A 25,675-nucleotide genomic window follows, 5' to 3' on the forward strand; every position below is an offset into this window, starting at 1 on the left:
TTCAGATGAAATGTTTTAAGCACCTTGCAATAGTGGAGCACTCGATATGCCAGCCAGGCCTTCCGTTACCCCATGGCGAGACCCAATGTGGCTCATCAGGTTTAGCGGTCTTCCATAATGCAAAGTCTCTGGGGGACCTCTTGTCACTTACAGCTGTCATACACAAAAACAGCACAAATCAGTGAGGGAACCAAAGAGAAATATAAACCAGAGCAATATTTGGCGTGACCATCCAGTGTCTTCAAAACAGCATCGATTCTTCTAGGAACACTTGCGCAGGTGGAATATTAGTCAGGTGTATGAGTAAAAAAATATACCAAACAGGTGATAATGATCATCAGTCTCCTAAGTAGGTTGAACACAGTCATGAACTTGACTAGAAAGAGCTGTGTAGGAGGCTAAAACCTGGGTGAGGAACAGCCAAACTATGTTACAAAAGTGAGGTTGTAGAAGACATTTTCACATTGGAGGTCATACACCATGCTAAAGCGGAGCACAGAAACCAGACCGACACAAGGTAGTTATACTGGATCAGCATCGTCTCTTACAGGCAACAATTTCAAAGCAGACTGAGGTTTCAAAGTGTGCTGTTCAAGTTCTGTTGAAGAAGCACTAAGAAATGGGCAATGATGAGAACTGTAGACCCATTGGTCGGCTATGGAAACTTAGTACAGGAGATGAAAGACACATCATGCTTACTTCCATTTGAAATCAGAAAAATATCCAGCAGTGACATCAGCTCAGAACCAGCATCAAAAAGTGGGACCCAGCTACACCCATGTACAGTTGGGAGAAGTTTGTTCAAAAGTGGTCTTCATGAAAGAATTGCGTCAAAAAGCCGTAGCTTCCTAAAACATGGAAAAAAGGTCAAGTGACCCAACCATACACAAAAACAGAGGAACTGGGAGCAGAAAAATGGCAGAAGGTGCTCTGGACTGAGGAGTCAAAATTTGAAACATTTTGCTGTAACAGAAGGCAGTTTGTTTGCCAAAAGGCTGGAAAGAAGTACAATAATGGGTGTATGCAGGGAACAGTAAAGCATGGTGGAGGTTGTTTGCAAGTTTGGAGTGGTGGATTTGGTGAGGATTAATGGTATCCTCAATGCTGAGAAATACAGGCAGATAATTATTATCCATTATGCAGTACTATCAGTACTATGAGAGAGGCATCTTACTGGCTCTAAATTTATTCTGTAGTTGGACAACGACCTCAAACATACAGCCAATGTCATTAAGAACTATCTTCATCAATAAAAAAGAAAACAGAATTCTGTAAATGATGATATGATCCCCACAAAGTCCTGATGTCATAATCATCAAGTGTCTGTCTGGAGCAACATGTGTGTAGAGAAGGATTTGCGCAAACTTACAACCACAGAAGATCTGTGGATGGTTCTCCAAGATGTTTTGAACAATCTCTGCTGCGTTAAGTCTACCTAGAAGAATTGAAAGCAACGTGAGGTCACACCAAATATTGATTCGACTTAGGCCTCTTTCACACATCAGGTTTTCGCCGTCAGGCGCGATCCGGCGCTTTTGACAGAAACCGGATCCGGCGAAATGCAATGCCGGATCCGTTTTCCCCCCCATTGACTTGCATTTGCGACGGATCGCGACGGATGGCCATGCGTTTCATCCGGTTTTCGCCGGATCCGGCAATGTGTCGCGATCCGGCGTCTGGAAAAAACGGTGACTGTAACGTTTTTTGTCTCCGTCGAAAAAGCCGGACACGCCGGATCCGGCGCGTCCGGCTTTTTCACACAATGAAAGCCTATGAGCGCCGCAATGCGCCGGATCCGGCGAAAGCTGGATCTGTCGGCCGGATCCGGTTTTTTGGTCTGAGCATGCTCAGTAGCTCTGCCCACAAGACATATATAAAAGCAAGACAGTGGGACCCACAGCCACACCCAACATGCCACCCAAGACAGCAACCAGGCGCAGGAGAAGGCAGGAGACCACTGCAGCACCATCCGCACCACCACCACCCCAAATGGAGCAGCAAATAGAACATGCTGAGGAGGGGAGGCCAGCAGCAGATGAGAGACGGTAATTATCAAATCCCCCATTCCTCCAAACTAGGGCTATTGAATATCAAGATATTCATTGGCCCTTTGTTTCTCTTTATTCAACAGCCGCCCAAGAGATGCAGCAGCAGCAGCAGCAGCACTGGCTTCACTGGCAGCAGCTGTAACACCACCCACAGCCATGGAGTCTGGCCAGCAAGAGGACAGCACATCTTCTGGGAGCCCTCCCTCGCATCGTCAGCGTTTGACGGTAAGTTTTTATTTCCAAAATCCATCTTCTCTGTAATATATGTCTATTCATTGCCTTTTATTTCAAAACAGGAATCACAAGATGAAGAGGAGCTCCCAGAAGAAGAAGGAAGGGGTGGACAGACACTTGGAGTGGGCTCACAATTCGTAAGTTTTTTGCATCAAACGCAGAAACACAACATCACACTACACACAACACATAGAAAACAATGTTCTGCAGACCACACACAGCAAACAAATGCCTACATCCAAAGACATAACTTTTTTTGTTTTCTTCTCTAGTCTTCCCAATCTGGTGCTTGGCCAAGAGGTCCTCGCAGTGCCTCCCAGGGTCGTCGGCGACAGCAACGCGGCGGTCACCAGCGTGTAAGTATAAATATTTTTGCTTTGTTTTTTTGCACTTTTTATTTCATTTCTTTTGTGGAGGCTAATTATGTTATTTTTGTCTTTTTCTTTAACAGCCTTCACAGCGTGCTCCCGACTCTGACGGTGAGGATGGAGGGATTGATGTGGACCGCCTCATCGATCTCGTCAGAGAAAGGGAGCCGCTCTGGAATATGGCTGACCGCCGCCACGCTGACCTGATTGTTACCCGACGACTCTGGGAGGAAATCTGTTCTCTCCTTGTGGGCCGCTGGGAGGACCTCGAAGCTCGGGCCCAGATTAAAGAGCGTAAGTATATACAGTACCGGTTGCTTGATGTAAACCAGTGTTTCCCGAACTCCAGTCCTCGTGGTCCCCACGGATCATGTGTTCAGGATTTCTATTTACTATAGAAATCTTGAAAACATGACCCCTGGGGACCATGAGGACTGGAGTTTGGGAAACACTGATGTTGTATACTAACCACTCCTTTCTTGTTTCAGGGAACAGAATTGTGAATCGGTGGCGGTCTGTGAGGGATCGTTTCAAGAAGGAGTTCAATAAAGAGATGCGGGCCCCGAGTGGATCTGGAGGACGCAGGAGCAAGTACAAGTACGCAGAAGCCCTGTCGTTCCTCCGGGAAACAATGGTCACCAGAAGGTAAATATTACACACCACATGTGAAAAAAAATGTTATATGTAAAAAAATTTTTCAGCCAGGGCCATACCATGTCAGTATTTTAATTGTTTTTTTTTTCTCTTTATTCCACAGCACGGTGAGCAGCACTCGGGAGCCGGCACGATTGGACCCTTCTGAGGCGATCCCTGAGGAGACCGGCACCGAGGGACACTTCGACCGCCCCGGTACATCTGCACCTTCCCAGCCTTCCCACACATTCGACCCATCTGTCCCATCCACCAGCACAGGAGCATCGTGGCTGCCTACATTACATGAAGCTGCTGGTGAGGAGATCGCTTTCCCTTTACCCCACCCTTCTGCCCCTGCCACCTCTAGTACACCTGCGGGTACTGGGCGGCAGCGGCAGAGGGGTCAGGAAAAGACTTATGCGCCAGAGTTCTTGCATCTGAATGCATCTTTCCAGAACTGTCTCAAAGTCTTGTCAGAGCAAATATCCGCAGGCTATCAGCAGATCAACTCCAGCATTCTGGAGGTGAAGACACTTCTGCAAACCATGCATTCAGAAGCAAGATCTTCGCCAAACCACACCTTTTTCAGGTCTGTTGTGGAGCGCATGGAAACGCTCTCTCCTGCCCAGCAGATGCATGTAATGCATTCATGCCACGCTGCTCTCCAGCAAGTTACCTCCCAACCTCCTCCTCCTCCCACCACAGTAGTTCCTCCACCTGCACCCCCTCCAGCCACTTTCCATCCTCCCCCTCCTATTACATCTACACCCCCTCCAGCCACTTTCCATCCTCCCCCTCCTATTACATCTACACCCCCTCCAGCCACTTTCCATCCTCCCCCTCCTATTACATACCATCCACCTCCAGCCACTTTCCATCCTCCCCCTCCTATTACATACCATCCACCTCCCCAGCACCATCCACCTCCCCAGCACCATCCACCTCCCCAGCACCATCCACCTCCCCAGCACCATCCACCTCCCCAGCACCAGCAACCTCCCCAGCACCAGCAACCTCCCCAGCACCAGCAACCTCCCCAGCACCAGCAACCTCCACAGTACCTGCAAACTCCCCAGTACCAGACATCTCCCCACTTCCAGCAACCTGCCCCGTACCAGACATCTCCCCACTTCCAGCAACCTGCCCCGTACCAGACATCTCCCCACTTCCAGCAACCTGCCCCGTACCAGACATCTCCCCACTTCCAGCAACCTGCCCCGTACCAAACTCCTTCCCCATACAACTTGCCATCAACATCATCTGCTCCTACAGTCCCTGCCCAACCCTCCACTCCACCACCCACCACCTCTTCTGCTTCCCACATGTCCACCCATTCTGTAGTTTTTTCCACACCTTCACCTCTAACTGTTCCTTCCCCACCACGATCCCAGTCCTCTCTCCACACTCCCAGTGTCGAAGTGTCCCGCAGCCCCTACAGCAGTATTTCCACCACACACTACACAGAATTATAATGTGTGTATTTAAATAAAAATGACCAGTTTTATGGTTTCAGTTTTATAGTTTCAAAGTTTTATTAAACAAGTTTATTAAAATTTTAAAAAAGTTTACTAAAAAAAACATTTTTCAATAAAAGTTAAATTATTTTACACTGGTTGTCTGTCATTTCTTTCTGCGGCGAAAAAGGTTAAATACAGGGTATTTAAAAGGTGAAATGGTATTCAAAACTAGGTATATAACTGTGGGTAAATTTTAGCTTTTTGCCACAGTTGTGTTCCTGGTTGTGTTTGAAGCAAAGTATTTCACCTAAAAAGTTGTGTTTATTGTTGGTGATTTCCTAACAATGTACACAACTTTTGTTAAAAGGTGAAATACTTTGCATAAAACACAACCAGGTACACACCTGTGGCCTAAAGCTAAAAATAGAGACCATGACAAGATAGCCAACTTTGGTTGGCAAAGGTATATACTGTTGGTCCAGAAGGTACACAAGTTTGGTTAGGGCACAAATATTTCACACTCTGTCATCCTGCCAGTGTACTCTGCCTTGAGGTGACAAAGTATAGTGCAAAATTGTCCCTCATTGCTGAAACCGTCACAGAACTTCTAGTGGTAATGTCATGGTAATCTTGCAAGGTGGTTTCTTCAGAGGTGTCCTCAATGGAAATGGGTTCCTTGCAGATAACAAAATTGTGGAGTACCACGCACGCTTTGATCACCTCGTCCACAGTTTCTGTCTTGAGGTTGATCGCAGTCAATAGGACCCGCCATTTGGCTGTCAGAATACCAAAGGTACATTCAACCATTCTTCTTGCTCTTGTGAGGCGGTAATTAAAAATGCGTTTTGGTCTTGTCAATCCTCTGCTAGAGTACGGTTTCAAAAGGTGTTCTGACAGCTGGAAGGCTTCATCCCCTACACAGACAAATGGCATAGGTGGACCAGATGTTTGCGGCAGCGGTCTAGGTGGTGGGAACTGGAAGGTGTTTCCATACAGTTTACGCCCCATGGCAGACAGTTTGAAAACTTGAGAGTCATTGGAGCGGCCATAGGCCCCAATATCAACCGCATTAAATTTGTATTCCGCGTCAGCGATGGCCATGAGGACAATTGAAAAATATTTCTTGTAATTGAAATATTCCGATCCCGATCCAGCTGGCTTTACAATGCGGATATGTTTCCCGTCCACAGCGCCCAAGCAGTTTGGAAACTGACATATCTGTTGAAACTTGTCAGCAATTTCAATCCACCTCTCTGTTGTGGGCTCTGGTAAAAACTCTTCAGCTAAGGAGTCCCACAGTGCACGGCATGTGTACTTCACAATTCCAGATATGGTGGAAATCCCGAGTCTGTACTGGAAATGCAGTGACGAAAGGGATTCTCCAGTTGCAAGAAATCTGTGGGGAATTAAAAAACAATAAATTAGTTTTAAATCACAGCATTACATACCAAAACTGACCTATAACACTTGGAGATACAAATTACCACCAACAAGATTGCAGTGAAAGTGTGCTCTGATGCGATCATATCCAATAAATGTGGCTTACCTTAAAGTCACCATCAGACGCTCTGCGGGTGAAACAGAGAAGCGGCAATAGGTGTCCGCTTTTCTTATGAGGTGTGCAATGCGCTCCACCAAGTAATCAAAATTCTCCATTTTCATCCTAACATATCCAAAAAATTTATCCGGGTTTCGTCGAAGGTCCATGCAGAGTGTAGAATAGACCCCCACGCGTCATTCTCTTGGCTGTGATGGGGTGGATCCACAAACGTCGTCTACGATGCCTGATGCGCTGCTGTCTCGCTCTCTCCTTCTCCAGAACAATCACCCTCAAACGATTCGCCTCCGCTATAAAATCCGCCAAATTCTTCAAAATATTTCCAATGACAACATCCATCTTCGCCAGTAACTTGCTCTTCTCTCCAACCTGCACTTTCTCCTCTACAACCTGTCAAAGAAGGGCTGTAGGAACACGCTATATATAGTTTTCCAGTAGCCAATCCCGTTCGGAAGGCCACGAGGGTCAATTTTAAAAACCGGATCCGGCGTAATCCGTCGAAAAAACGGATAGAAAAACGGATGAACCGGATGAGACGGATCCGGTTTTGTCTGTCCAGAAAAAGACGGATCCGGCAGAAAACCGGATCCGTCACATCCGGTTTTCAGAAACATTTGCCGGATCCGGCGTTCCGGCACGACGCCGGATCGCGCCTGACGCCGAAAACCTGATGTGTGAAAGTAGCCTTAGATTTCTCTTCTGTTTTTATAAATAAACAAAATGTAAAGTGAATGAACAAACTAATAATACTTAAACTTTGCAGCATTTTCTCCAGATCGCCTAAAACTTTTGCACAGTTCTGTATGTCTACCAACAGCCGCCTAAAAGACACTCATTGGGCTTCTGTGGGGAAAATGAGAGCCCATGGATATGCTTCATGCCTGGAATGAGAGCTTTTATGCTGCATAGGGAAAATGAACACTGAACATCCGGTGTGAATGTAGTCTTTGAGGGTAAAAGGTTAGGGTTCATTTTACACTGTATGCATTGCAGATATCCCTCCCACATTTCCACATCATGTAAGCACATGTATACGTAGACCACAGGCTCCTAGGTTGAAAAAAAAAAAAGATGTATATTGCACAGTGTACCTTTTTTTTTTCCCGGATGCCTCTACATAGAATTGCACAGTTGTACAATTTTAGAAGGCTTAAAAGTATACCAGCACGGCAGAGGTTAAAAAGGACACTGTTTTGGGCATCTATGGCCAAGTGGATACTTTTGATGTATGTAATAGCAATGGCAAGTCACATCCTCATCCATGGTGCTGATGCCCCCGCTGCCCCACATATTCAGTGAGGAGAGGAGTAGGAGCGGTAACTCATCCTTCTTTCTTCCCCAATTCACTGATCTGCAGGGAAGCTGTGCTGAATGGCCACTAGGGGGAGACAGCAGGGTCAAGGCTAAAGGCTCTGTCCTGTACCCGACAACCCCAATTTAATCAATTTATGACCCAAAATAAAATAAGAACAGTGTAGAGTCACCTACTGCAGCAGCGCTGTCCCCGATGGTAACGTGACATTGTTTGCTCAGATGAATAGCATAATGTTTTGTTATATACCGGCATTTAGAAAAATGTTTAATATTTTTATTTATTTAGAGATAGATTATTAGACTACAGAGAATTTGATAAAATAATAGGTTCTGAGAAAGGGAATATTGCACCAGATTGTTGCCACCAGTGCAGCATAATATAGAAACAGAGACCCTGATTCCAGCAACGTGTCACTTGCTGAGCATGATGCTGTGGTTTTGAGAAAATCATTGTTTTCTCAGCAGGGACTTCTCATTGGACTGGTAAACCTGATTCCATGTAGTCCTCCATATTAATGACCTCTGTACAGGCCCCACTGCCCCACCACCGTTTGGCAGCTTTCTGCCTATGCACAGTGTGCACAGAAAGCTGTGAATCAGCGGGTTTATACATAACTCAGAATTCAAAGAACTGGTGGATCTGTAACACAGTGATTTTATCAAAACGGCAGAAAACATCCTAATAGGTGATACATCGTTGGAATCAGGGTCTCTGCCCTTATATCATTCTGCTCTCGGATGGGATAGCAAAAGCATGCCGACAGATTCTTTTAAAACCGAGCATGGTTTTGGCATTGAATGTTATACTGGGATCTATACACTATTAGAGGGTATAACAAAGGCTGGGAAGATTTTGGTTGAATGGTCTGTGCTTGCTTAGGAATGTGCGAAATATTATACTATATGTGATGGATGAGAATAGTTTAGTAGTTGCAGGTAGATACATGTAATTATAGTGTGGCTAATGAGCTTTCAAATTGAAGGCTGAAGAAGAGCACAGCTGTGTGGAGAATGCATATGGTATTACACACATACTGATAATGCCTATAGGATGTTACATATGTACGGTATTTAGCGTCCATAGTAATATATTGTGCAGGGATATACTAATTGCTGATTATTGGGGCAGGAACATTTCTCTACTCCGCAATACACAGCAGGGGTCTAACACACAAATAGGGAACCTGTGGTTAAAAAAGTGAATCCCGCCACTGTAAAAGTGTAAGTGACCTGAAGAACAGACGGTTTGTGCTGCCACAGAGGGAGCCCATGTACCTGGTGTGATTACATGTATTGGTTACACATCTTGTCATCTATCACTGCGGCTGTACCTGGCTCTGAGTTCGTATCGGAGAAAGAACCAATGAACTTTCCATATCTTTTGCCAATGGACTGGACATCAAAATACACATTTCCTAAAAAACAAAAAAAAACCTGTTGAAATAGTGAATAAATCACCAACATAGGCCAGTGCAAAGCCTTATAAGTGAAGGATCCCCTGGGATAAGGGCTCACCAAGCACACCGTCAGTATAAGAAGAGAGCAGCGTCTCATGGGCACTGCTGGAGGTGGTGGACCATAAGAGGCTAGCCTTGGCGTCTGTGTGGACAGGCCATCAGTGTGTGATCGGAGGAGGGGTCCAATCAATTTCATGGAGACCTTATTTAATGTAGGTATTTTTAACTCTGATAGTAATTTCTACTTTTACTCATTGTTAATCCATACGTCTATATGTCAATCTCTAAATAGTATCTAGGAGTCCAGGAAAACTCACCGATAGTCTAGAAACAATGCATCGCGAAATAGCCAGGTACATTACCGCATTAATGACCAGGCGGGTTTAGCTCTAAGACTAAGCCTAATTTTTCAATTTTTTCATAGTTGCAACGGAAGATGCATAGCCTCTTAATTTTTCTGTTAGTGTAGCTGTATGAGGGCTTTTTCTGGGGTTGAGTTAAATGTTACTGGCGCCATTTTGAAGTACATATATCTTTATATCTCACGCTGGGGCCACGTGCACACTTTCAATTTTCGGTGAGGTTTTTTTAACTCGGTATCTGTAAGCCAGGAGAGGGTGATAAATCCAGAAGTGGTGACGGGTTTCTATTATACTTTTCCTCTGATTGTTCCTCTCCTGGTTTGGCTTACATATACACACATTTTCCGCTTTTTTTTATTTTAGTTTTTTCCTCCCCTTCTTCCCAGAGCCATACATTTTTTATTTTTCCATCACTAGGAGGGCTTGTTTTTTGTTGGACGAGCTGTACTTTTGAATGATGCCATGGATTTTACTATATAGTGTACTGAAAAATGGGAAAAATATTTCAAGGGCGGTGAAATGTAAAAAAGTGCAATTCCACTTTTTTTTTTTTTTAATTTACCTTGTTCAATATATGGAAAAACTGACCTGGCGGTATGATTCTCCAAATATAAAAAAAAACTGACCGTAACTTCCAAACATAAATTAAGTGTGTACAGGTGCTTACTAAGAGCTGTCTTCATATATAAAGCAGAACTCTGTGGTGCTATAGCATGCAAACATGAAATAGATGAAATATGAATTGCATTACTGCTCTACAAAATAGGAAAAATTGAGACTATTTATTATTATTTATATAGCACCATTGAGTCCATGGTGCTGTACATGAGAAGGGGTTACATACAAATTACAGATATCACTTGCAGTAAACAAACTAACAATGACAGACTGATACAGAGGGGAGAGAGGACCCTGCCCTTGAGGGCTTACATGCTACAGGATGGTGGGGAAGGAGACAGTAGGTTGGGGGGGTTGCAGAAGCGGTAGCTCTGGTAGTAGTGAGGAGATAGCAGGGTCATTGCAGGCTGTAAGCTTTCCTGAAGAGGTGGGTTTCTCAGGTTCCGTCTGAAGGATCCGAATGTGGTTGATAGTCGGATGTGTTGGGACACAGAAATCCAGAGGATGGGGGATATTCAGGAGAAGTCTTGGAGGCGGTTGGGTGAGGAGCGTACAAGTGTGGAGGAGCGAAGGAGGTCTTGGGAGGAATGGAGATTACGTGAGGGAAGATATCGGGAGATTAGTTCAGAGACATAGTATGTAGGAGACAGGTTATGGATGGCCTTGTAGGTCAGTACTAGTAATATTAACTGGATGCGCTAAGGGGATGGGAGCCAGTTAAGAGATTTGCAGAGGGGAGAAGCGGAGGCGTAGCAAGGAGAGAGATGAATTAGTTGGGCAGTAGAGTTAAGGATGGACTGGAGAGGTGCAAGGGTGTTAGCAGGGAGGCCACAGAAAAGGATGTTGCAGTAGTCGAGGCGAGAGATGATGAGGGCATGCACAAGCATTTTAGTAGATTGAGGGTTGAGGAAAGGACGGATATTTAGCGCATAAATTGGCCAAATCATGTGTACCCGGCAGCCATGATAAGGTGATTCTCTCAGCTGGGACCTATCCTATTGGGACTCCTCTCATGGGCCGATAGCCTACATTTATATGGGAAGGTAGGATCCTGCTGTCATTAACAGTCAGAGGCTGAGGGGTGGCGTAGCCATCTCCATATAAAACCAACAAAATAAAGTAGCACTCCTGCAATGAGAATCGCCTTATCGGGGCTGCCGGGCACACATGAATTGGCCAATTTATGTGTTAATTATTCTCAATTTTTCCCATTTTCTAGAGCAGTAATGCAATTCAATGTTTATATTTTTGAAGTTTTCATTCTATCACACAACAGAGTATGATTCTTCAGGTCAGTACAAGCACTCAGATACCAAACGTGTATATATTGTAAGGTAGCATTGTCATTCAAGGTTGGGGACACTCGCTTGGCAGCCAAATAATCACGTCCTGATGAGAAAATGGAAACGGTCTTAGGAGCGCAGGAAAGAGACTCAGACAAGAGATGGGGTTAAACCACAATGCGTTTCGACGGAGGATCCGTCTTCATCAGGTGGAAGTTCCTTCCTAAGAGCTCCTCTATGACCGCTTATCACTGACTCTTAAATAATCACGTCCGGCACAGATTTTCCATAAAACCATAACAGTCCATGCGGTTTATTCAGGCATCATAAACCCACAGCACCAACCTAAAGTTCACATCAACAGCATAGCGTCCATGACAGAGCTCCACTGTTATCCCTGTACTCACACAGGTTATGCAATGTCCATTGCGCAGGCTTTCTAGCCTCACAGTTCTCACCCCGTCAGGGTTATCTCATGGTTGCTTCATACTCCAGACGTTCATTCCCTCCCCTGGGAACTCTCAGATACTGGCAGTCATTAAACACAGCGTCCACATGCTGTCAGGAAGGCAGCCACGTCAGCCCAGACGAGACCTTCCATACGGACCAACGGGGTCCAAGCATTCACTCATGTGACCTACCCTGGCCGTCTTATATGGTCCGTAGCCACGCCCACCGGATCACATGGTTATGACCTCATCACAGGTCCTACAAGCACACTCACATAGTCTTTACTATAGGCGTTTGTAAACACACATCCCTGGCACATTGGAATGAAAGATCAGCTCTGCTGATCAGCACATAAGCAAGCCTTCATCTCAAGGCCACCCACCTTGAGATACATTACGATCATTCAGCATCCTACTCCTATCAGGACACTGGAAATGCTTATACGCCTGTCCTGGGACACCCACACAGCGCCCCCTAGCGGACACAGTGGTCACTACACCACAATATGTATATTTTTTTTTTAAGTTGTGAAAAAATACTCAGAAATTTGCATGGAAATTTTTTTTTTTTTTTTTTGCTTTTGTAGACAAAATATTTAAAAATTTGCAAGAAAAAAAATATTGCATTTGTTGCAATTTTCCATGTTTTCAATTTTCGAGATATGGGGCTGGTTTGGGGCTGTTTTTGTGCCCTGAGCTGACGGTTTTACTCATACCATTTTGGGGTAGATACAATGTTTTGATTGACTCTTATTGCATTTTATACAATATTGCTGCAGCCAAAAAACATAATTCTGGTGTTTCAATCTTTTTCATCATTGTGCTATTTAATTTACTGTTGTTACTGTTTAATTTATTTTATATTTTGACAGATTGGACATTTCTGAAAGCAGCGATACCAAATGTGTATTTTTCTTTTATTTTCAATGGGGAAAAAGGTGGTGATTTGAACTTGTGTTATTAAAAACTCTTTTTTGTCATGGTCATGTGAGACTGGACGCACCGCCTCCAGCAGGGCGAATTTATATGACACGCGTGACCCTGGATATACCGCCTCCAGCAGGGCGAATTTAAATAATAGAACATGCAGCCGGATACACCGCCTCCAGCAGGCGAATTTCAGTAGTACACGTATGTCTGGATACACCGCCTCCAGCAGGGCGAATTTCAGAATAAAGGGGAAAACCAGGAAAACAATTACAATGGTGGCCCTGCAAAAGGGAACGGGGACGTGGAGACCTCCTGCACTCCCCTGAGTCAGTGTCTCTACACTCCTAACGATCCCTAGGCCGGTTCCGCACCGGGCGCCGATCAGGATACCTGAAATCCCTAGCTCGCCCTGAATCAATCCCTTACTAGTGAAGTGGACTGTGCAGAAACTAATCCCACCACTGCACTAAAACACACATTGAGGAAAGTGACAAACAGGGAAACACCACTTAGCTTTGCTCTGTTGCTAATGCTCCAAGCAACAGAGTCCGACACCTGAGTGCATCTTTTCCTCCAACCGGATCCAACACCTGAGTGCAGCTTTACAGCAACAGAGTCCAGCATCCGAGTGCAGCTTTCCAGCAACAAAGTTCAGCATCTGAGTGCAGCTTTCCAGCAACAGAGTCCAGCATCTGAGTGCAGCTCTCTTCTGGCAACAGAGTCCAGCAACTGAGTGCAGCTTTCACCATAGCTGCCACTCCACCAAGCTTTGCAAGAACTCCTCGCTGACACCATAGCTGCCACTCCACCAAGCTTTGCAAGAACTCCTCGCTGACACCATAGCTGCCACTCCACCATGCTTTACAAGAACTCCTCGCTGACACCATAGCTGCCACTCCTCCAAGCTTTGCCAGAACTCCTCAGTGACACCATAGCTGCCACGCCAGGATTCTGACTGAGCTGCCAGGAACTCTCTCTAGCTTCTTCCTTCACCAAGGATGGTTGGAAAACACCAATATCACCAACAGTGAGAACACCTGACACACCTTTATAGTTAGGAGCCAGAGTCTCACACCTGTTAGAGATTACCGTGCAATAACGCTCACCACCACCGGGGGCAAACTAGAACAAAAGACACCACTGTGTAATAACCCTAATGGCCACCAGGGGCAAAACCAACTCCAAGCAACCAGCTCAAAGGAAAAAAAAGGTTACTTATTCAAAACCAGTCATATCCTACCTGGATCATGACATTTTTTTTTACTTTTTACTTTATTTAATAGTCCCCTTAGGAGTCATGAAGCTGTGATTGTCCGATCGCCTGTGCTATACATAGTAGTACTTCAGGTGCGTGTGTAATCAGCAGATCCTCGGCTGTCATGGCAACCCATCGGCACCCCGTGATTACATGACAGGGGCGCAGATGGGCAGGAAGAATGACGCGATTCTGGCCTGCGCGTGTTAAATCCGACTGCCAGTGATTGACTGCGTAATTTAACTGGTTAACAGAGACGAGCAGAGCATCACTCCACCTGCGGCTGTTAAATTCACATGATGACTGATTACATCAGTCATCATGTGCGGGGAAAGTTGCAGGCTCACAAGCTGAGCCCGCATCTTTCCCCACACATGATGGCTGATACAAGTCAGTGACCTGACATATGACGTATATATACGCCACGTGTCGTGAAGCGGTTAAAGGGGATTGCCAGGCTTAGGACTTCGGACTGCTGAATCGCGATGCCATGTGGTGTGCATGTTGTCACGATTCCACGATATTCCTGGCAGTCACGAGACTGTGTTTATTTGATTTCCATACTTGGAATTACGGTATGTGCCAATAGATGCATTTGGCTTCTCTCAGTATATGAGAACTGAGAGAAGCTGCATGAGACTAGTCGGCAGTAATTCCAAGTATGCAAATAGCATACACACAGTCACGTGACCACCTGCTCGCACCAAGTATACCGGGGAATTGTGACAGCATGCACAGTGTGTATATGAAGATGTGAACTTGTAATATAGCTATGGCAGTAAAATGTGCATTTTAGAATAAGTAAGGGTATATTTTACTTCCATATACATAGTGTATCCCTCTACTTTCCTGTCATGTCAGTGGAGTGACAAGCAGACGTCTGGGAAAAAACATCTCACATGCTATACAGGCAGATGGTGGTAAAACAGCTATGAAAAGTAATGAAATACTCCGTATTATTATGCTACAAACTGAAATAAAATCAAGAAAAAAAATGTGATAAATATATTTACTGATCTATTAAGAAAAACACAAAAAATGATTGTGATCATATTAAGCAATGGAGAAAAAGAAAAATAGAGTTGGCCCACTTTTGTTGCCCAAACAATTAAAGCAACCACAGGTGTCAGTGCATTATTTTGGGGGAAGAGGAAGTCATAGGCTAAGCTCACACGTGGTGTTTTTGCTGCGTTTGTTTATGTTAATTTTCAGCTGCTTTTCACAGCAAAGCCTGTGAGACTTCAGAAATCTCATGTACAGTACACACGTTGTTTTTTTTTTTTTTTCATCAGTATTTTGTGCTTTGCATGGGTTTTTGGACATAGAGCATGTCACTTCTTCCAGCATTTTTTTCAACATTTTTCACCCATTAAGTTGAATGAAGAAAAAAAAAAACGCATGAAAAACCACAGCAAAAACACCCAGTGGGAACTTAGCCTTAAAGGGTTTTTCCCATCTCCAAGATCCTCTCTCAATATGTAGAAGTTGTAATAATAATAATATTAGCAAATACCTCCAATTAGAAATATAGTATAGTTTGTCTGATTCGCTAGTCTCTTTCCTCATATGCAGGTATTGCAGGACCTTAGGTATCCATGATTACGACCACTAACAACTAACTGTCACTTTAACAGTGATCGTAACCATGGATACCTAGGGTCCTGCAATGCCTGCACATGAGGAAAGAGAGGTAGTGAATTAGAAAAACTATACTACATTTCTAATTGGAGGTATTTGCTAATATTATTATTATTACACCTTCTACATATTGAGAGAGGGTCTTAGAGATGGAAAAAACCCTTTACATCAATACACATGGAACAGCAAGCCATCTATATGGGCCTGTATGTCATAGAAAGTTGAAAATAAAATTATATCTTTATATCTGATCTAAAGTTTTGTCCTATTAACAAAAATGTCAGACTCACGACTACCGTGGAAACCTTCAAAAGGAACCTGAAGACCTACCTCTTCCGACAAACCTACAAACCTGCAGTAATGACCAAACCGCTACACGACCAGCTCTACCCTCGCCTACTGTATCCTCACCCATCCCTTGTAGATTGGGAGCCCTCGCAGGCAGGGTCCTCTCTTCTTCTGTACTAGTCATGACTTTTATCGTTTGAGATTACTGTACTTGTTTTTTTATTAAGCATACCCCTCCTCACATGTAAATCGCCATGAAATAAATAACACTTTAATAATAATATTATTATTTATTATGTAAATGAGCTGTTAAGATCTATGGGCCATACGTAGATCTCCCTGAGAATCTGATGCCAGAGCTCATTATAAATGAAAACGTGGTGTTACCAGTGTGAGACATGCAATGACTGACAGCCTGCTCTCCATGTCTCACGCCGAATTTTATTTTAAATAAGCAGTGGTGGCAGGTTCTCTGGGAGATCTATGCCCGGCCCATAGATCTTAACAGCTCATTTACATATGAACAAAAATGTGGATTACGCTAATAAAACATTGGATCGTAGATATCAAGGTATCATTTTATTCAGCTTCCTATGAACTGCATGATCTTCTCTTTAATATTGCTATTCTACCCTGAAAATCTGCAAAGTGTCTGCCATACCAGAAAATATGGTATGTAAAAACATGAATTGTATATACCTAAAAAGTGTTGGGAGGCCAGCGCTATTTGAAACTTTGCAAATCAACAACTTTTCTCTTTTACTGCTCATGTTTTAGCCAGGTATGAAACTTCCAAACACTTACCTTGTGAGGTAGGGTAGGCATGGCCATTACCAATGATCTTCTCTATGAAGGGTAAGATCTGTGGAATGTGTTCAGTAACTCTCATATATATTGTGGGAGGGAGAACCTAGAGGAACACAAGAACATAGGTATGGATGTGACAATGCATATCTCTACAAATGCCAATAACTGTAAAAACACATATAGAGGAGACGATCAGGGAAGGCCGCCGTGAAAATAAGAGAAGAATCAAAAGTAGGATGGAATGACTCAGACTGTGGTGGCCTTTGCGTCCCTATCTGACGGTACATGTAGATGAGCAGATAATTGACGAATGAATTCTTAAGAGTGATCAGTACCAATCTTCAACCTGTGTAAAACTGTCAACGATCACCCAAGGAATGAGTGCAACGCTAGTTCCTTGGGTGATCAGAAAGTTTATAATCGTGTACAGTCATGGTCAAAAGTTTTGAGACTGACAATTTTTAGTTTTTACAGAGTTTGCTGCTTTGGCGTGTTTAGATCTTTGAGTCTGATGTTTCTATGGTTACTGAAGTCCAATTATTTGCATTTCACACGTTTTTACAGCTTTTATTGACAAATACATCAAGTTAAGGCCGGCTGCAGATGAGTGTATGAGAAATTGTCCAAGTTTCATCCAGAAAACGAGACAATTGTTGCATAATTTATTTTCATCCAGTTTGTGCTATATGTGTACAATTTTTTACGTTCGTGCGACATCCATGCCACCCAGAAACGAGTGCAAGCTGTGATTATTTTTCTTAAGGGCAGTCGGACCAAGAGAAAAATAATTCCCCTGTACAGGCCTATGGAATAACATGGGTCAGTGAGCTGTCCAAACATCTGATAGCACAAGCCCAATTTATAAGCTCGTCTGCACGAGCCCTTAAGTAAAGACTCAATAACTTCACCCAATGATCCAGGAGCAATTTGCTGATTATTGGTGTCTAAATGGTTTTAATTAACATTGCGAAAATTTTGACAAGTCCGGCAATCGTAGAGATCAAAAATGTATATTTCTTAATTCTAATATTTTAATGACTGATTTTTATTTACTAGAGGACATTTAAAATGTAGATTAGATGCCAACCCAAAAACTACTACTGTATATTGTGAACTAGTGGTATGGTGTAATGTACATATGAGATGAGAGCCCCATCCCCAATGCTGAGGATCATCAATGTCCTAAGTTATCTTATCCACCCTTTCCCATACATCCTGGTTGGACAGCTGTGTAACCGCACACATAGACCATATGCCCTGGCTACAGGAGGCTGTAAATGACTGTGACTCTGGATACTGTGCAATGAATCCATTGTTCAGAAACCATGGCCATGATCCTGATGGAACCCTCACGTGTCTGGTCAACTTTACCATCAGGTTCCGTTTTCATAATCATGTTTTGCCGATGATATTTTTCCTTTATGATGAGGTCTATTGGAGAATCAGCAAATAGCCAGTGTGACACCCGGATTTTGGTTGCAGATTTGCATTGTGATATTGTGTGGATCCATTCATCGGGGCTAATCTGCTTGTAGATACCTGGAATGGATTCAATAACTTAGTAGTCTAGGGACTGACAAAAAGTGCACATAGGGCAGTAACCAAAAAGCATGCAGTATTATTGCATTTTTCGCTAATCTTGTGATGCTGTGAAACCACAGCAATTGAATAGCCTGAGATGTCACTACCCCAGCTGCTGCTCTGCTGGCTGGACGAACCAACGTCGATCTGTTCCAAAGGGAGAAATGCGGGTGTGCTGCCCTGCTATTAAGGAATTCACAGAATTCAGACGAATAGAAATAGTTTGTAGTTTATTCCCAACGCCATTCTAGGCCGATCGCACCTCTTCCTCAGGGAAACCACAATAAAGAAGCCCTGAAGAAGAAGTCGAACTAGAAACGCATTGGCAATAAACCACAATCTATTTCTATTAATCTGAATCCTGTGAATTCCTTACCAGTGCAGCACACCCGCTTTTCTCCCTTTGGTATATGATTTCAATAAGTGACATATCATTGTTTTTTCTCTGTAACAATGATTTCTAATCCGACCTGAAAAAATAAATGGTGCGCTAATGAAGACTTTCTATTGAAATGGTTTGTGGGTAGATTTCAAGTTGTTTTTAGCACAGAATACCTGTTGATATCTGTATGCAATCCTCAGTGTAAAGGTATTGCAAGTAATAATAATAATAATAATCTTTATTTATATAGCGCCAACATATTCCGCAGCGCTTTACAGTTTAACAGTTTCAAAACACAAGTCATAAGTAACAACATTAACAATACAATAATTAAAGGAAAATTAGACAACCCTGCTCGTGAGAGCTTACAATCTACAATGAGGTGGGGGAGATACAAAGTACAGGTGTGTATTTACAATGATGGTCCAGCCATCTTGAGGGAGTGAGGGATAGATGGAGCATAAAATGACTTTGATTAGTGAACGTGATAGGCTGCTCTGAACAAATGTGTTTTCAGGGAGCGCCTAAAACTATGCAAATTGTGGATAGTCCTAATATCTTGGGGTAGAGCATTCCAGAGGATTGGCGCAGCGCAGGAGAAGTCTTGGAGTCGGGAGTGGGAGGTACAGATTAGTGCAGAGGTTAGTCGAGAGTCGTTTGCAGAGCGCAGCGGTTGGTTAGGCCGATATACAGAAATGAGGGAGGAGATGTAGGGGGGTGCTGCACTGTGGAGAGCTTTGTGGGTGATAACAAGTACTTTGAATTGGATCCTATAATGAATGGGCAGCCAATATATCGATTAGCGAAGAGCGGACGCGTCCGAGTACCGATTAGCCAGACGGATGACCCTGGCTGCTGCATTAAGTATGGACTGGAGAGGGGAAAGTCAAGTGATGGGGAGACCAATTAATAGAGCATTGTAGTAGTCCAGACGGGAGTGGATCAAGGCGACAGTAAGGGTTTTTGTTGTTTCCATGGTGAGAAAAGGGCGGATTCTAGAGATGTTCTTTAGGTGTAGGTAGCAAGTGTGGGCAAGAGATTGCATATGGGATGTGAAGGAGAGATTGGTGTAAAACATAATACCCAGACAGCGCGCCTGCTTCCGGGGTGTTATTATGGTGCCGCCCACGGAGAGGGAAATGTCAGGTTTAGGGAGGTTAGTAGATGGCGGGAGCAGAAGAAGTTCAGCAGAGGTTGAGTTTCAGATAGAGGGCGGACATGATGTTTGAGACTGCAGACAGATAATCACTGGTGTTCTGTATACAGCGGGGGTAAGGTCAGGGAATGGCGTGCATAGTTGTGTGTCATCAGCATAAAGATGGTACTGAAAGTCAAATCTGCTGATGGTCTGTCCAATTGGGGCCGTGTAGAGAGAGAAGAGAAGGTGGCCAAGGACTGAGCCCCGAGGTACCCTGACAGTGAGAGGAAGAGGAGATGAAGTGGAGCCAGTGAACAAAACACTGAAGGAGTGGTGAGAAAGATAGGAAGAGAACCAGGAGAGAGCAGTGTCCTTAATGCCTAGTGACTGGAGCCTAGAGAGTAGGAGATGGTGGTCAACTGTGTCGAAAGCTGCAGAAAGGTGGAGAAGAATGAGCAGAGAGTGGTCTCCGTTACGTTTTGCTGTCAGAAGGTCATTGGTCACTTTGATGAGTGCAGTTTCAGTCGAATGTAGGGGACGGAAGCAAGACTGTGAAGGGTCTAGGAGGGAGTGAGTGAAGAGGTAACGGGTAAGGCGGGAGTAGACTAGGCGCTCCAAGAGTTTAAAGATGAAGGGGAGATTGGAGACAGGTCTGTAGTTGCTTTTGCAGGATGGGTGGAGAGCGGGTTTCTTTAATAATGGAGTAACGATAGAGAGTTTGAAGTATTAGTATTAAAAATAGGCACCAAGAACAGGAAAGCCAAATAGACCTGTTCTGCATTTTTGGGTAACACACCTCTGCCATCACCAACCTCCGACTCCTGTTAGAAAAGAGTTTAAAAGGATACTAAAGCCCCGATTCATCATTGCTTTTGCACCGTTTTTTTGTCTCGTATTGTGCGTTTTGCACCTTTTCCTTTGCACCCAATTCATTATTCTATTTCTATTTTATACGTGCTTGTCTCTTTTCTTTTTTTCACTTTATGGGAAAAGTTTAGCAATTTCAGATGTTTTTTGTCTGATTCATCAAGTTCAACTTTTAAAAAGTTGCAAAATTTAGCGTAACTCCAGTCACTCCAGTCGCCCCCAGGTGTATATTTCAGTTCTATTTATTTCTATATAATTCCAAGTTTTATGAGAAAATAGGAAACAAAAAAAACAGAGAAAGTGATGGGATATTTTTTTTACATTTTTATATGTAGTTTTCCTTAAAATAAATTTCTGTAAAAAGCAAATCAAGGCAGCAAAGATTGAGACAGAGAGACATTGCCAGAGAAAGTACAAATAATCCAAAAATATTCTTTATCTACATAAATAGTAAGAAACTAAAAAATGATAGTGTTGGCCCCCTTAAAAATAGTCTGGGTGAAATGGTGGATGAGGAAAAAGCCAATATGCTAAATGACTTTTTTTCAACAGTATTTACACAGGAAAATCCCATGACGGATAACTTGATCAGTGATAAAAAAAATTCTCCATTAAATGTCACCTGCTTAACCCAGCAGGAAGTACGGCGGCATCTAAAAATCACTAAAATTGACAAATCCCCGGGCCCGGATGGGATACACCCCCGAGTACTGCAGGAATTAAGCACAGTCATAGACAGACCATTATTTTTAATCTTTAAAGATTCCATAATAACAGGGTCTGTACCACAGGACTGGCGTATGGCAAATGTGGTGCCAATATTCAAAAAGGGGACAAAAACTGAACTTGGAAATTATAGGCCAGTGAGCTTAACCTCTACTGTGGGTAAAATCCTGGAAGGTTTTCTAAAAAATACTATACTGGAGTATCTGAAGAATAACCTCATGACCCAATATCAACATGGGTTCCTGTCAGACTAATCTGATAAGCTTTTATGAAGAGGTAAGTTCCGGACTGGACCAAGGGAATGCAGTGGATGTGGTGTACATGGACTTTTCAAAAGCTTTTTATATGGTGCCACACAAAAGGTTGATACATAAAATGAGAACAATGGGGATAGGGGAAAATATGTATAAGTGGGTTTAGAGCTGGCTCAGGGATAGGAAACATAGGGTGGTTATTAATGGAGCACACTCGGACTGGGTCACGGTTAGCAGTGGGGTACCACAGGGGTCAGTATTGGGCCCGCTTCTTTTTAACATTTATTAATTACCTTGTAGGGGGCATAGAGAGTAGAATTTCAATATCTGCAGATGACACTAAACTCTGCAGGGTAATCAATACAGAGAAGGACAATTTTATATTACTGGAGGATTTATGTAAACTAGAAGCTTTGGCTGATACATGGCAAATGAGCTTTAATGGGGATAAATGTAAGGTCATACACTTGGGTAGAACAAACAAGATGTATAATTATGTGCTGAATTGTAAAACACTGGGAAAAACTGTCACTGAAAATACTGCTGCAAAGGCAAATAAAATAATGGGATACATTAAAAGAGGTATAGAAGATGCTCATGAGGAGAACATAATTTTACCTCTATATAAGTCACTAGTGCAACCACACTTAGAATACTGTGTACAGTTCTGGTCTCCGATGTATAAGAAAGACATAGCTGAACTAGAGCGGGTGCAAAGAGCGACCAAGGTTATTAGGGAACTGGGGGGACTACAATACCAAGACAGGTTATTACACTTGGGGTTATTAAGTTTGGAGAATCGAAGGCTAGGGGTGATCTTATTACAATGTATAAATATATGCGGGGTCAGTACAAAGACCTTTCTAATGATCTTTTTACTCTTAGACCTGTGACGGGGACAAGGGGGCATCCTCTACGTCTGGAGGAAAGAAGGTTTAAGGCTATGTGCCCACGTTGCGTGTTAAAACGCACACAGAAAACCGGACTCCTTCCCAGAAATCGCACGTTTTTTTCCGCGCTATTTTGATCGCGATTTTGCAGCGATTTTCGCGTGCGATATTCAAGCACTTTCCATCGCTTGGAAAGTGATTGACAGGTTGGTCACACTCGTCAAACATAGTGTTTGACAAGTGTGACCAGGTTTTTACTATTGAGGCCGCCTATGCGGCATCAATAGTAAAAGATAGAATGTTAAAATGCTAAAAAAAATAAAAAATTGGTGTATATTTACCTTCCGCCGTCCCGCGCTGCATTCCCGGCCTCAGCATTCCCAGTAATGCCTTGCGAGACCTGTGATGACGTAGTCTCGCGTTGCTATAGCGATCTCGCGAGATCGCTAGAGTCACGCGAGACTACATCATCACAGGGCCTTGCCGCAAGGCATTACTGGGAACGCTTAGGCCGGGAATGCAGCGCGGGACGCCGGAAGGTAAATATACCCCGATTTTTTATTTTTTATTCTTTTTTTTACAGGGGTATGGTACCCAGGGCCTGGAGGACAGTCTCCTCTCCTCCACACCGTGGGTACCAACCGCACATGAGATGCTTAACTTCCCGCATGGTGGGCACAGCCACATGCGGGAAGTAAGCGATTCTCATGCATTCCTATGGGTGCGGAATCGCTGCAATTCTTTGCGATTCCGCACAAAAGAATGAGCATGCTGCGATTTTTTCCGCGATGCGATTCCGCCGCGGAAAAAAGCGCAGCATTAGCACAGCATGTGCGGAATGCCATAGGAATGCATGGGGGGCGTTCTGTACACGATTTTTAAACGTTTTTGCGCCGAAAATCGCGGCAAAAACGCTTAAAAATCACTACGTGGGCACACAGCCTAAGCATACTCACAGACGCGGATTCTTTACTGTAAGAGCAGTGAGACTATGGAACTCTCTGCCATATGATGTTGTAATGAGTGATTCCCTACTAATATTTAAAAAGGGACTGGATGCCTTTCTTGAAAAGTATAATATTACAGGTTATATACACTAGTTTCCTTGATATTGCGTTGATCCAGGGAACTAGTCTGATTGCCGTTTGAGGAGTCGAGAAGGAATTTTTTTCCCCAAAGTGAAGCTTACTGTTTGACACATGGGTTGTTGTTTTTTTTGCCTTCCTCTGGATCAACATGTTAAGGCAAATTAGGATAGGATATGGGTTAAACTAGATGGACTTAAAGTCTTCCTTCAACCTTAATGACTATGTTACTATGTTAGCATCCACTTGATCATCCTTACCTTTAAAGCCATCATATCTTGTTTAAACTCTTGTTCATATGTACGAGCCAAGGAAACTGGAGACAAATTAAGCTGTTGGTAAAAGAAAATACAGGAATATACTTAAACATGATCAAAGTACCAGACCCCTAACTACAATCATACCTCGAAATGACAAAAAGCCATCATAAAAGGGAATAGATGTATAAAAAAGTACAGAGGAACATCTTATGCTTTCTCCATTCTGAATCAACTTTGTTACACATACATATATACACATGAGATGTCAATTCATCATTCATGGAAAAAAATGATCAGCTGTTGAAATTCAGTATGGCCAATCAAGTTAAGATACCTACATATATAGTATTCAGACCCCTTTAAATTTTTCACTGTCTCATTGCAGCCATTTGGTAAATTCAAAAAAGTTCAATTTTTTCTCATTACTGTACACTCTGCACCCTATGTTGACTGAAAGAAAAAAAAACAGAAATGTAGAAATTTTAGAAAATGTATTAAAAAAGAAAAAACTAAATATCACATAGTCTTAAGTATTCAGACCCTTTATTCAGACACTCATATTTAAGTCACATGCTGTCCATATCCTTGTGATCCCCCTTGAGATGGTTCTACTCCTTCATTGGAGTCGAGGTGTGTTAATTAAACTGATAGGACTTGATTTGTAAAGGTACACACTTTCTATATAAGACCTCACAGCTCACAGTGCATGTCAGACCAAATGAGAATCATGAGGTCAAAAGGAACAGGCCAAGGAGCTCAGAGACAGAATTGTGGCAAGGCACAGATCTGTCCAAGGTTACAAAAGAATTTCTGCAGTACTGAAGGTTCCTAAGAGAACAGTGGACTCCATAATCCTTAAATGGAAGAAGTTTGGGACCAACAGAAGTCTTCCTAGACCTGGCCGTCCAGCCAAACTGAGCAATCGTGGGCGAAGAGCCTTGGTGAGAGAGGTAAAGAAGAACCCCAAGATCAATGTGGCTGAGCTCCAGAGATGCAGTAGGGAGATGGGAAAAAGTTCCACAAAGTCAACTATGACTACAGCCCTCCACCAGTCGGACCTTTATGGCAGAATGGCCCAACAGAAGCCTCTCCTAAGTGCAAGACATATGAAAGCCCGCATAGACTTTGCTAAAAAAACACATGAAGGACTCACAGACTATGGGAAATAAGATTCTCTGGTCTGATGTGATGAAGATAGACCTTTTTGAGGATAATTCTAAGCGGTATGTGTGGAGAAAACCAGGCACTGCTCATCACCTGCCCAATACAATCCCAACAGTGAAACATGGTGGTGGCAGCATCATGCTATGGGGGTCTTTTTCAACTGCAGGAAAAGGATGACTGGTTGCCATTGAAAGAAACATGAATGAGGCCAAGTACAGAGATATCCTGGATGAAAACCTCTTCCAGAGTGCTCTGGACCTCAGACTTGGCTGAAGATTCACCTTCCTACAAGATAATGACCCTAAGAACACAGCTAAAATAATAAAGGAGTGGCTTCAGAACAACTCTGTGACCATTCTTGACTGGCCCAGCCAGAGCCCTGACCTAAACCCAATTGAGCATCTCTGGAGAGACATGAAAATGGCTGTCCACCAACATTCACCATCCAACCTGACGGAACTGGGGAGGATCTGCAAGGAAGAGTGGTAGAGGATACCCAAATCCAGAGGTGAAAAACTTATTGCATCATTCCCAAGAAGACTCATGGCTGTACAAGCTCAAAAGGGTGCTTCTACTCAATACTGAGCAAAGGGTCTGAATACTTATGACCATGTGATAGTTCAGTTTTT

The 25,675-nt window shown here is 43.4% G+C and overlaps 1 protein-coding gene across 3 annotated transcripts in view; it reads right to left on the reverse strand.

Annotated features, from left to right (window-relative positions):
• The window catches only part of CARS2 (cysteinyl-tRNA synthetase 2, mitochondrial), a 94,669-nt gene that overhangs the window by 18,904 nt on the left and 50,090 nt on the right, over positions 1-25,675 (reverse strand). The window contains exons 4-7 of one of the 3 annotated variants that reach the window (XM_073556835.1): positions 23,883-23,954; positions 16,697-16,802; positions 8,944-9,027; positions 24-153 (exon numbers count right to left, since the gene is read on the reverse strand). In XM_073556835.1, coding sequence (XP_073412936.1) covers positions 24-153; positions 8,944-9,027; positions 16,697-16,802; positions 23,883-23,954 — 392 coding nt within the window. Of the gene's footprint in view, positions 1-23; positions 154-1,369; positions 1,436-8,943; positions 9,028-16,696; positions 16,803-23,882; positions 23,955-25,675 lie in introns of all 3 variants that reach the window. The other 2 variants (XM_073556836.1, XM_073556837.1) reach the window with 2 other exon arrangements.

This window comes from Dendrobates tinctorius, unplaced genomic scaffold (assembly GCF_039654945.1).
Source record: "Dendrobates tinctorius isolate UK_male_01 unplaced genomic scaffold, ASM3965494v1 ptg000240l, whole genome shotgun sequence".
In the NCBI taxonomy this organism is placed as follows: domain Eukaryota; kingdom Metazoa; phylum Chordata; class Amphibia; order Anura; family Dendrobatidae; genus Dendrobates; species Dendrobates tinctorius.